This window comes from Clupea harengus, chromosome 12 (assembly GCF_900700415.2).
Source record: "Clupea harengus chromosome 12, Ch_v2.0.2, whole genome shotgun sequence".
NCBI classification, from domain to species: Eukaryota; Metazoa; Chordata; class Actinopteri; order Clupeiformes; family Clupeidae; genus Clupea; species Clupea harengus.
Window position 1 is genome coordinate 21,622,119 of NC_045163.1, and position 11,479 is coordinate 21,633,597.

The window sequence follows — 11,479 nt, forward strand, 5'->3', positions numbered from 1 at the left end:
AAAGTGAAAATAAGAACACAACAATTACTTAAAACGTTTAAATTACTTAATTTACAATTCCTTAAAAACCTAGCTCCTTTGCTAACACCCCCGCCTTCCATGGCCGAGGTTGCGAGTCGAGTCCGGTGCGGGACTGTGCTAATGTACAGAGCGCAGGTATACTGTATGCCAATCTAAGCAAAATATCTGAACACAGTGGAGAAAATTATATTTATAAAATAGGTAATAATGTTGGCTACCAAGCTATCCCTATGGAATGTTATCTATATGTGAAAAGGAAGGGATTTATCTCAGTCACTCAAGTCCCCTCTTCCTCAAAGATTTACAGTGTTTGTGTATATGTTTATGTGAGGGAGGGTGGTTCAAGTCGGCCTTTTGACTACGTCATTTGTAGAGCCAATGAGCTGTGAGACTGAACGCGCAAAATTTGAAAGTTACCCGGAAGTCCTACAACGATTTCACTTGTCAGTAATGTTTTCTTTGCAGGCTGTATTACTTTTACTCGTCTTTTAAAGTTTTAATTGACGCTGGATGTAAACGTTTGGTGAGTCTCATATTTTTTGTTCATTTTTTCTGGCTTTGTTTAAGACAAGGCGGTGTAAAACGGCACAATGACTTTGAACGCTACTGTAATTTGAGTGGCTAACGTCAATTTGCTAGTGAGTCTTTATTAGCATTTATGTCAGGCAACACAAATATACTCTTTTTCGGAATGTTATTACTTCCTGTTTTTTCTTTTTGCACTCCAAGCGTTTTTGTTTAGGTACTCCGAGAACCAGCTAATGATAACGTGAACACCGTCACCTTCATTGGGTTTCACACTAGATAGCTTTAGCCCACCTGAGTTATTTGGCTAACGCTAGGTGACCGTTAGCCATGAAAATGGTCCTTGTATTATGCCCCGCTGGCTCATTTATATTCACATTTCTCTGGGTTCTGGGGGTTACTTTTGACAATATGATGTTTCGAAGTTGAAGTTGATAGTAAGGTAACTTACTTTATGTGTAATGTTGGCAGATTTTAAAGTCATGTTGAAGTTCAAATACGGAGGACATGGCAGTGTTAAAGATCTTGCCACGCTGGACCCCATCACCAGTCGTTGCTCTCGCCTCAATCACCTGTTACAGGTAAGTGTCAACTGCAATCAGTAATTTTAGGGCTGTCGGTGACAAATGTCGCATCAATGCAGGTAGCTGACATTTCCCACCTAGATGAGTGTGCATGTGTTGATGGCGTGTGGCTACCTGCCAGCGAGATTTTTAAATGTTGTTTTTCACTATTTGAATTCCTGGGAAGACGCTGACACCTGATATACAACCAGCTTTATGACCGCACAGTAGTTCACAATCCGTTAGATGACTGATGTATTTCTCTTGGCTTGGGATCAAATGTAAAAAAAAAATTCCATAATTAGAGGGGTTATAACTGCCCAGGGATCCTTTTATGGTAATGTTTCCTGCTGGGTTTAATGTCAAATTTCCAGTCCAGTGTAGTCTAACTTGTCGTCCCCCTGTCACTTGTGTCTCACCCTCAGGGAAGGAGTAGCATCCAGGCCCTCTCTGGATGCAGTGTTACCCGCGAGGGGCTGATGGAAGCACTGCTTCTTTTGTACCAGGAGTGCAGCTCTCCTGAGCTCATGAAGATCAAACATGTTGCAAAATTTGTCAATAAATGTGAGCTTTACATCTTTTTCTTTTTACCCCACCTAGTGCACATATCAAAAATAGATATAAACACAATGATTGTATGTCTCTATGTTCTTCTGTTGTATTTTGTTTGTGTGAATGAATACTAGTTTGGATTTATTGAATAACTGTCTATTTTGTGTGAACAGTCTCTGATGTGGTGGCGGAGCTGCGAGAGCTTCAGCCAGGCCCTAGTGACTTTGAGGTGCGTGGTGTTGTGGGGCGCGGTCACTTCGCCGAAGTGCAGGTGGTCCGGGAGAAAGCCACTGGGGACATCTATGCCATGAAGGTCATGGATAAGACAAGCCTGCGCAGTCAGGAAAACGTGAGTCTGGCAACACATCTCGAACTCTGGAAAAAAAAAAAAAAGTTTCTGTAAGCTTTTGGTCTCCTTAGGAGTTGGAGCCATGATTGTTGTTTGGAAGTCTGGTATTTTCTATTACTATCAATGATGAATCTGTCCTGTTCTCCTCTAGGTGGCCTTCTTTGAGGAAGAGAAGACAATCCTTGCTCTCAACTCCAGCCCCTGGATCCCTCAACTCCAGCATGCCTTCCAGGACAAGGACAGCGTACATCTGGTAAGGACCTATCCCTTTTGCTCTCTTTCAAGTGAAACATCATGTGGTATGGAGGATGGTACATGGTCTGGTGTCGCCTGTGCTGATATGTTAATGCTAGTGTGTGAGCAGTAAGTGTGCATTGCTCTGCAGACAAAAATAAGGCACAGAAAAATAAATGTGTTTCTTGCACTCCTTCCCCAGAAGCTCAGCAAGGGATGGAAGTGAGATAGCATAAATCCAAGATGGGGCCCAGAACTGAGCAACACATTGTTTTGTTCTTTAGTCATTCTTGCCTTGTGCATTCGGGTAGTTGCTCTTGCTTGCTCGTTTCTGGGATCAGCCAACCACATCTAAACCCCCTCCCTTGATAGTTAGACTCCCTAAGAGTGCCTCGTTTGGTCATTGTGAGTTATTCATGACTGCGCCAGCGAAGATGATCTTTCAGACAATGTGCGTAATGATGCTCCGCTCTGAGTAGGCACCTTGCTTTTGTGGAAGCTGATGAAACACATTTTCTTTTCACTCTCCCCCCCACCCCCTGCTTTTGTTAGAGGTCTCTACCTCTCTCGCGCGCCTCTCTCTGTGAGCTTCTCCCTCTGAGATCCATTTTCGTCTTGATGAGGTGCTACAGTGACCCTCAAACAGATAAGAAAGCGAACGGTTCAGAGAGGACAGGAGAGGAACATGTCACCACTCAGACAATGTGTTCAGGGGGCTGTGCTCGCTCGCTTTCTTTCTTTCTCAATGTCTCACATTTCTTTTGCGTCATTCCTGTTGCTACCTCTACGTAAATAGGCTGAGCTCTCTCTCTCTCTCTGTCTCTCTCTCTCTCCTTCTTTTTTTTCTCTCTTTCTTTCTTTCTCTCTCGCTCTCTCTCACTGTAGTGTTAGTATTCAGATAGTATGTTGACAGCTGATTGAATGTTCAAGAGAGCTTTATTGCAAGGTGAACTCTGTTTGTGACCTTGCTTGGCATCAGATGAAGAGGAGATATATGTGACCATTCAAGATGGTAAGGGGTAGAAAAATATAGGGCAAACACAGATAGGTGAGAGAGAGTTTCCCCGCTTAGTCTTAACCCGCTAGTTTAGCTGGTGACGAGCTATGAAACACTAACCAGAAACTTTTAGGATCCATCCAGTTTAATCCACACATGAATACAGGCGATCCAATGTAGAGGGGACATCTTACGACCACTACACCCCTCCTTCAGCCTACTTGTCGGTCAGTGGTTCCATGATTCTATTCAGTTGTGCTGCAAATTATCCGTCAAGTGACAGAAGCACAGAGCATAATTTGACTTTACGAAGTCTCTGCGGGCTGGCAGTGTCCTCATCATGGAATGGGGCTGGTCTGCAGGCCATAGTTTGGGAAACGCCTGCCTGTCATTACCATGACTACTACACTGGTAAAGTCTGGTCAGGAAGCCCCCTTTAATTCTATGGTGTTTTTTTAGACTCAAAACACTGTATCAAAGTGCACAGCGAACCGTGACACTACAGGAGATGTGAAACGTTTCCATAAGACCGATTCCACAGCGGCACTCTGGGACCAGTAGTAACTCACTTGCCGAATGAATGCTTGTGCCGGCAGGTTTTGAGCCAATCCCACAAGCCATTATGATGTTTTAGTGCATCGAGAACATTGTCAAATAGATTAGTGATAGACTTGTGCTATTTAATGTAAGTCACATCCGCTTTGCATCCCAATAAGACTAAAGAAGGTATTTTAACTCTTCATGCAGTTCAATCATGTTCTGCAAAAATGATCACTATAATAGTCACAACATAACAAATGTCGATTTTTAACTCAATCTTACTGTTAAAGATTTTTACATTAAGATTAATTTAGGTATTTCAGTATTCCCTTGGGTTTTCCTTCAAGTTCCTAAGAATCAGCAGCAGTGTTCTAGAATTTTACTGGGTTAAGCAGGACAGGAAAACCTGCAATTGTACTCCATTTTAATCAGTCGTTGTTCAAAACAACTGAACAGGCATTCTCAGAGATAGACCTATTTTTATTTAATATACCGGTAGGCTATTTATTTTACATAATTTTTCATTTACATGTTTTGCAGCTGTGTATTTACAAACAGGGAAGGAAACCCTATCTGCATTTTTCGCATCCAGAGAGTGCCTGGATGCTACTCCTTCCCTGAGGGTGAAACACAAGTGACAGGGGGATTCTTTGGTTGGCTTTGACAGAGATATGATTTTTGGCCCATATCATTCAGCCCTAGTGCAAGGACAGACTGTACTGATCTTACTTGCTGGTGCAACTGCAGTGGAACTGATTGCTATTTGTCACATGTCCAGTAGAGGGGGCTATGCATTTTATCTATGCAGGTTTTCACCGAGATGAGAACATAAACACAAGTATGCATTCTTGGGGGCATTTCGCTCAGATAATCCTTCGACAGTTCGCGTGGTATATTCAGTGACATTGACACTGTAAGTAAATGTTGAATCAGAATGCACGTCCAGCTCATGTTTAACTGAAGGTTCTTGCACTTGCTCCCATGGTTCCGTTAGACTTGGTTTCCATAGCCAAAACCTGACCTGTTTTTCATTCACTTCACCTCAGACACACCAGACTGGTCATTTCACCCTGACCCCCATGCTGCTGTTCTGCAGCCGCATGGTGCTCTCTCTGTCTTTCTCACAAACACACACGCACACACACACGCACACACACATACACATTCTGCCACATTACATTCCGTCACTGAGCGAGTTATCTAGGAACAGCCTCGTGTCAGGTGGGAAATATGCTGTCGACATAACCTCAGCAGACAGCGGCCGTGCTAGCTTGACCCCCGGAGACACAACAGCTCTGCACCAAATGGTTTCAATGGTGAATGGAATTTCTTACATATGACACAATGCATCATGGTGATGTTTTAATGGCAATGACAACAGTTTAAACCTGATCCCACTCCACATTTGCCTAATTGATAGTGTGTGTGTGTGTGTGTGTGTGTGTGTGTGTGTGTGTGTGTGTGTGTGTGTGTGTGTGTGTGTGTGTGTGTGTGTGTCTCAGTGAGAGAGAGATTGAGAGAGAGAAAGTCCATGGGCAGGCGAGGATGTCTCCTCAGGCTCAACCCTGTGCGGAGTTGTGCACAGTATTCAGTTATTCCTGGGAACCCCTCATCAGAATTCCCTGATCCGCACCATAGCGGGACTGAGGGAGAATGGAGATGTCCTCCCCCAGCAGAATACTCCGACAACACAAATTGGAAAGATTTCTTTTTTTCCCCTGTCTTCCTCAGTCTTCACACACACCACCACCACACACCATCAACCCACGCTTCTACTTTCTGATGTGGGAAAGGGACACACACACATTCTTAATCCGTTTTTGCTCTGAATCTTGAGCTCCAAAGACCCTTGGTACCTTGTTGCTAGGTAACGTGGCTCCAGTGTTGCCTTTCATGCTCTGGCGCCTCTCTCTGCGCCCATTCATGTTCTCTGTGTGTGTGTGTGTGTGTGTGTGTGTGTGTGTGTGTGTGTGTGTGTCCAGGCCGGCACCTATATCACATAAGCGTGAAAGAAAACGGGAGAGGAAGGGCGCCGAACATGGACAGCAGCCATAACACATGCTAGCTCTAGTGTTGCTGTGCAGCAGACGTGTGCTATGGCTTATTATAGTAACATAGTGGATGCTGTGATGAGAGTGTTGGTTTTGTATGTGTTGCTACTATAGGAGGTGCTTCGTTTTAGTCTCATCTTTTCTAGCTCACAGCACAATTGCTCTGAAAGAGGTCCCTCCACATCTAGATCAGTTTAGTGCAATCAGATGAGGCTGGTGTCATAGTGATGTGAAAAGCATATGAGATGGATGTTTTCTGTGTGTGTGTGTGTGGGGGGGGGGGGGTTCACCCTGGAACATTGCACTGGTTTGAGATTGTCTGCATGTCTGTGCATGTCTGTACATACGTAGGTGTGGTTGAAGAAAGTCAGACTGGGTTGTCTGTATTTGTGTGAATGAGTTTGCTGTGTGTGTGTCTGTGTGTGTGTGTGTGTGTGTGTGTGTGTGTGTGTGTGTGTGTGTGTGTGTGTGTGTGTGTGTGTGTGTGTGTGTGTGTGTGTGTGTGTGTGTACCTAAGTGATCTGTCGCTCATGTTACTCACATGGCTGCACAGGGTATGAATAATGCATAGTCGTTTTGGATGGTGTCTGAATGATTATGGTAATTCAAGTGTTGATGTTGAAGCAGCCGGACTCATGGAAAGTGCTTCTGGAGTTCTGATATTGCATGCATTAAAAAAACAACAATATGTGCATTTGTACTTGTAGCCTTTCAATGAGACATTAATCTCCAAACCCTTTTATTGATGACCTGTTTATATCAGGGACCAACACTACACTCTTTATATCATTCATTTGTAGTGCCAGATCTTCTTTTTCCTGATTCTGTTGAAAAGAACAGAACACTTGAAAAGAGACAGAAATAAGTAAATAAATAAATGTTCCATAAATGTTAAATACATTTTACAGTGAGTGATAAGCGAGATCAAAGAGGTATGTCTTAAGTGCATGTTTAAAGGTTTCAACCGTTTCGGCCATTCTTAGGTATTCTGGCAGTGTTCCAAAGGTTGGGGGCATAGAAACTAAAAGCTGCTTCCCCATGTCTCTTTGTCCTGGCTTTTGGAACTGTTAGAAGTTCAGTGCCGGAGGACCTCAGGGATCTACTGGGTGTGTACCTTGAGAGCATGTCTGTTATATATTCAGGTGCATGACTATGGAGTGATTTATAGACTAGTAGGAGAACCTTGAAATCTATTCTAAAACTAACAGGTAGCCAGTGCAGTGATTTTAATACTGGTGTGATCAGCGCTCTCCGTCTTGTTTTAGTGAGGACTCGCGCTGCTGCATTCTGTATTGTTTGTAGTTGACTAATGGCTTTTTTTGGTAGACCAGACAAAAGCGAGTTACAGTAGTCTAGCCTGCTCGTGATGAACGCATGCATCAGTCTTTCGGTGTCAGCCTGAGCGAGAAACGGTTGCACCTTAGCAATGTTTCTCAAGTGATAGAAAGATGTTTTAATTATATTTTTGATATGGGTTTCAAAATTGAGATCTGAGTCAAGTATGACGCCTAGGTTTCTGGCTTGGTGCTTGGTGTTAAGTGCTAGTGTTTTTAAGTGTGCAGTTAGTTTCTCTCTCTCGTTTTTTTCACCAATGACTAATACCTCTGTTTTATCTTGGTTTAGCTGGAGAAAGTTTTGTGACATCCATACATTTATATCAGAAATGCAATTTACCAAACAATCAATAGAGCTGTAGTTGTTGGGTGTTACAGAAATATAGAGCTGGGTGTCATCTGCATAGCTATGATAGTCGATGTTGTGCCTCCTAATTACACTACCAAGGGGTAGCATGTATAGACTGAAAAGTAAGGGCCCTAAAATGGATCCTTGAGGGACCCCACAGGTCATACAAATGTTTTTTGAGCTGTGGTCTCCGAGGGCGACAAAGTATTCCCGGCCAGTTAGATAGGTCCTAAACCAGTTTAGGACCGGACCAGTGAGGCCAACCCAATTTTCAAGTCTATCAATAAGGATATTGTGATCAACAGTATCAAAGGCTGCGCTCAGATCCAGAAGGGCCAAGACAGATAGTTTTTTGGAGTCAGCATTTATCCTGAGATCATTTACAACCTTGACTAATGCCGTTTCTGTGCTATGATTGGAGCGAAAACCAGATTGGAAGGTGTCAAATGCACAGTTAGCATCTAGGAAATTATTTAACTGTTTTAAAGACAATTTTTTCCAGGATTTTGCTTAGAAAGGGAAGGTTAGAGATGGGTCTAAAATTGTTTAGAACTGAAGAGTCTAAATTGCTTTTCTTCAGGAGGGGTCTCACCAGGGCAGTTTTAAGTTCTGATGGGAAAATACCTGTAAGCAGGGAACAGTTTATAATGGCTAGAATGTCCTTAGACACAGAGTCAAAGATGGTCTTAAAAAATTTGGTGGGAAGGGGATCAAGAGGGCATGTAGACGGCTTCAGTTGTGACACTACTTTGCTCAGCATTTCTATATCAGCCAGTGCAAACATGCTACATGCTGCTCATCAATGATTATGGCCTTCAGTGTGCTGCCAAAGAAAGCTCCAAACGCAGCTCCCACTCTCGCAGGAAGCTATTAGGGTTTGTCCATTCAGCAGCGCAGAGTTGTATCTTAGCATGGCCGCCACTGAATGCTCACGGTTATTATTAGCCGCGTCTGTCTCTGCCATTAATCTCTATGTGCTCCTGCCCTTACCCCCCCGCCCCCTGCCTTTTCATTTGTTACATGTGGCTGTTATTCACATGTGCCTGTTTCTTCCATTCATATTCCTCTACTGGCATACTCTGCACTGTGGGTTACCTGCCTCGTTTTAATAGCCTCATTGCCTAATTACTCTCAGACTCAGAGTAAGCAGCAATCACTCAGTTGTCTTTGCTGTGGTGATTGACAGTTGAGGTAATTACAGGTGGTAAACACATCCGTCAACCAGTCTTCCTCTGCAGCCGTCACTGAGCGGGAGGGGAATATGGCAGCAGAAAGTTGCGAGCCGTTATTGGGCTCGTTGCTAATCGCGTGCTTGTTTGTGGAGAGCAGGATGAGTGATCCCGTTGTTTTGTGCGTGAAGAGCTACTTCAATGAGTCTCGTGGAGGGGAAAAAACTTTCAGGGCTTGTTTAACCTTTTTCTGGGTGAATTTCAAACACATAAATGAAGACAATCAAATTGTGCATCATTAATAGTGGAAAGGGGAAATGTCAGCCACTGGCTCTGTTGCCATGGAGACTGACCAAAAAGGTAATGATATATTGGCAATGGTTCATGTGAAAAAGGACAAAAATAACCCTGGCATCATATCTTTACCAGAAACTCACCATGTGGAACCCTCCGTGTGTGTGTGTGTGTGTGTGTGTGTGTGTGTGTGTGTGTGTGTGTGTGTGTGTGTGTTTCATCTGTTTCATCTGTTAAATTTTCCCCTGTCTGACATGTCAACCATGCTTGTACATTTCCCTCAGACAATCTGCCACATGTACCTGCACACAAACAGTATGAAGCTTAGGCCGTCCTTTTATAAATAGTGCAGGTCAATAAAACACAGCTCTTTGCTTTGCATCTGAATACCCACTATTTATTTATTTTACTACTGGGAAACAGAGAACTCATTTTTTTTTCACCAAACCAATTGACAGACCTTTCTGTGTCCCAGAAAGGCTTTATTTATTGGCCATGTGACATGGGACACCGATTCAAATTATAGGATATATATTAGTAATGCCTTATTGGCTAGATGGAGAGAGTATGATAATTACAATTTTTAAAAGGTTGTCCTTTGTTTTCCATCCTAGCCTGGAACCACCTTTAACTATCAGTCTTAAGGTCTCGTTGAGATCATGTAGACAGTGTCTGCAATCATTTAACATCCCGATCCCGACTTCTCCTCACCAAGTGTCGAAGTGTCCTTTCAGCAAGGCACTGAACCCCTCAACCGCTCCCGGTGTGCCGGTTGGCAACTTAGATAGAAGCCTCTGCCACCAATGTATGAATGGGTAGATGTCTGAGGCATTCATCTGTGAAGCGCTTTGAGTGCGCTATGAGTAGAAAAGCGCTATATAAATGCATTCCATTTGCTATTTTTTACTACTATTGGCTAGACATGTATGGATTTTACCCCGAAAAAGTCAGATGCGTTCTGTGCCTATTCATTTGAACCGCTATTTGTTATAACCTACCCACTTTGAAACTGGCCCCACTCTTAAACTGATCGAATCAGACAGGTGTTTTAACAATTTGACCTGTCGATGGCTGTTCTCAGGTGATGGAGTACCTGCCTGGCGGTGACCTGATGGCCCTGATGAATCGATACGAGGATCAGTTCGATGAAGCTATGGCCCAGTTCTACCTGGCAGAGCTGGTGCAGGCCATTCACACGGTGCACCAAATGGGATATGTCCACAGGTGAGTCCTACTGCCAGCCACTCTTGATCTCCACACCTACGCGTATGTGCCGAAAATAGCCCTGGTGGGATATGTGGGCTATTAGTACATGGCAGAGCAGGGCAAGCCGACACCAGGGCAAGCCGACACAAGGCCTGATCTTTTTAGCCTTAGAAAATGGAAAGCTAGACAAATGTTTAGCAGACTCTAGTAGGTGTACACCCCTGTTTGTCTTCTTGACTTCTTGATCATTGTTGAATTATGTTTCCATGAGTAGATTGTGTAATAACCCTTATCTTATGGCTCTTAACCCCCGAAAGATTAAGAAAAGAGGAAATATGGGATAAAACACAAAAGCAGGAATCCAGGAATTGTACAGATCGATATCAAATTGGACAAATAAAAAAACGATCAATCAATAAAGATATATTTTTGCACTCCCCTAAAACTGTGAAAGTGTTCACCTTTCTTGAACTGTTCTACTGACATCAAAATCAGTTACTGCTCACTATTTTATATAAGATGCCAGTGATTCCATTAATTTGCATTGTGCTCCTGCTTGTCTCGATCACAAAGCCTCAATGGTTCTGACTTCTAAAAATCTAGTCTCCATCGAAAGACCTTTTCTCTCTGTTTATTTTTGTCTTCTTTTGTTTTTTTTCTCTTTTCCTTTGTCCCCCCTCCACTCTCCTGCTCCGCCGCTCTCCCAGAGATGTCAAGCCGGAGAATGTGCTCATCGACCGCACGGGACACATCAAACTGGCAGACTTCGGCTCGGCGGCCAGACTCACCGCCAACAGAACGGTAACAGGCCCTCGTGTCTCACTCAGCGCGGCCCGTGAAACAATCGCTCGAGCCGTGTCCAATTGTTATCAGTCGTGATGTAAATCGGTGACGAATATGATTAATTACAGTGGTCATGCCTATTACAAGGGTGCAGTGGGAGGCTGGATGGGAACACAACAGGGTTTGTGTGGGATGACAATAACAATGATGAGTAAAATGCTCCAAACTACCAGTGTCCTATTTTGGCCTCTTGGTTGTCACCATTTCATCATTTAATCTTGTCAGATGATTTGATTGAAAATCAACTGTCATGCTTGCGCAAGCCAGTGACTGGAAGCAGAGGAGCGAGCGAGCGAGCGGTGTGTTTGACTTTGAGATATGATTGGCTCACACCCCTCCCCTGTTGATAGGTTGGCTCTGCCAAGCTTCCCGCTGGTACCCAGGACTTCCTGTCCCCCGAGGTCCTGGCCTCGCTCGGCGGAGGGCAAACAAGCTACGGCCCTGAGTGTGAC

General features: G+C 43.8%; 1 protein-coding gene across 6 annotated transcripts in view; it reads left to right on the forward strand.

Moving 5' to 3' along the window:
• Positions 1-435: 435 nt before the first annotated feature.
• The window catches only part of cita (citron rho-interacting serine/threonine kinase a), a 74,928-nt gene continuing 63,884 nt past the window's right edge, over positions 436-11,479 (forward strand). For 4 of the 6 annotated variants that reach the window (XM_031577504.2, XM_031577506.2, XM_031577507.2 and 1 more), the window contains exons 1-8: positions 436-544; positions 1,018-1,127; positions 1,535-1,673; positions 1,835-2,010; positions 2,162-2,263; positions 10,060-10,202; positions 10,892-10,985; positions 11,378-11,479. The exon at positions 11,378-11,479 is cut by the window's right edge and continues 102 nt beyond it. In XM_031577504.2, coding sequence (XP_031433364.1) covers positions 1,029-1,127; positions 1,535-1,673; positions 1,835-2,010; positions 2,162-2,263; positions 10,060-10,202; positions 10,892-10,985; positions 11,378-11,479 — 855 coding nt within the window. In that variant the 5' untranslated portion in view covers positions 436-544; positions 1,018-1,028. The remainder of the gene's footprint in view (positions 545-1,017; positions 1,128-1,534; positions 1,674-1,834; positions 2,011-2,161; positions 2,264-10,059; positions 10,203-10,891; positions 10,986-11,377) is intronic. The other 2 variants (XM_031577509.2, XM_031577510.2) reach the window with 1 other exon arrangement.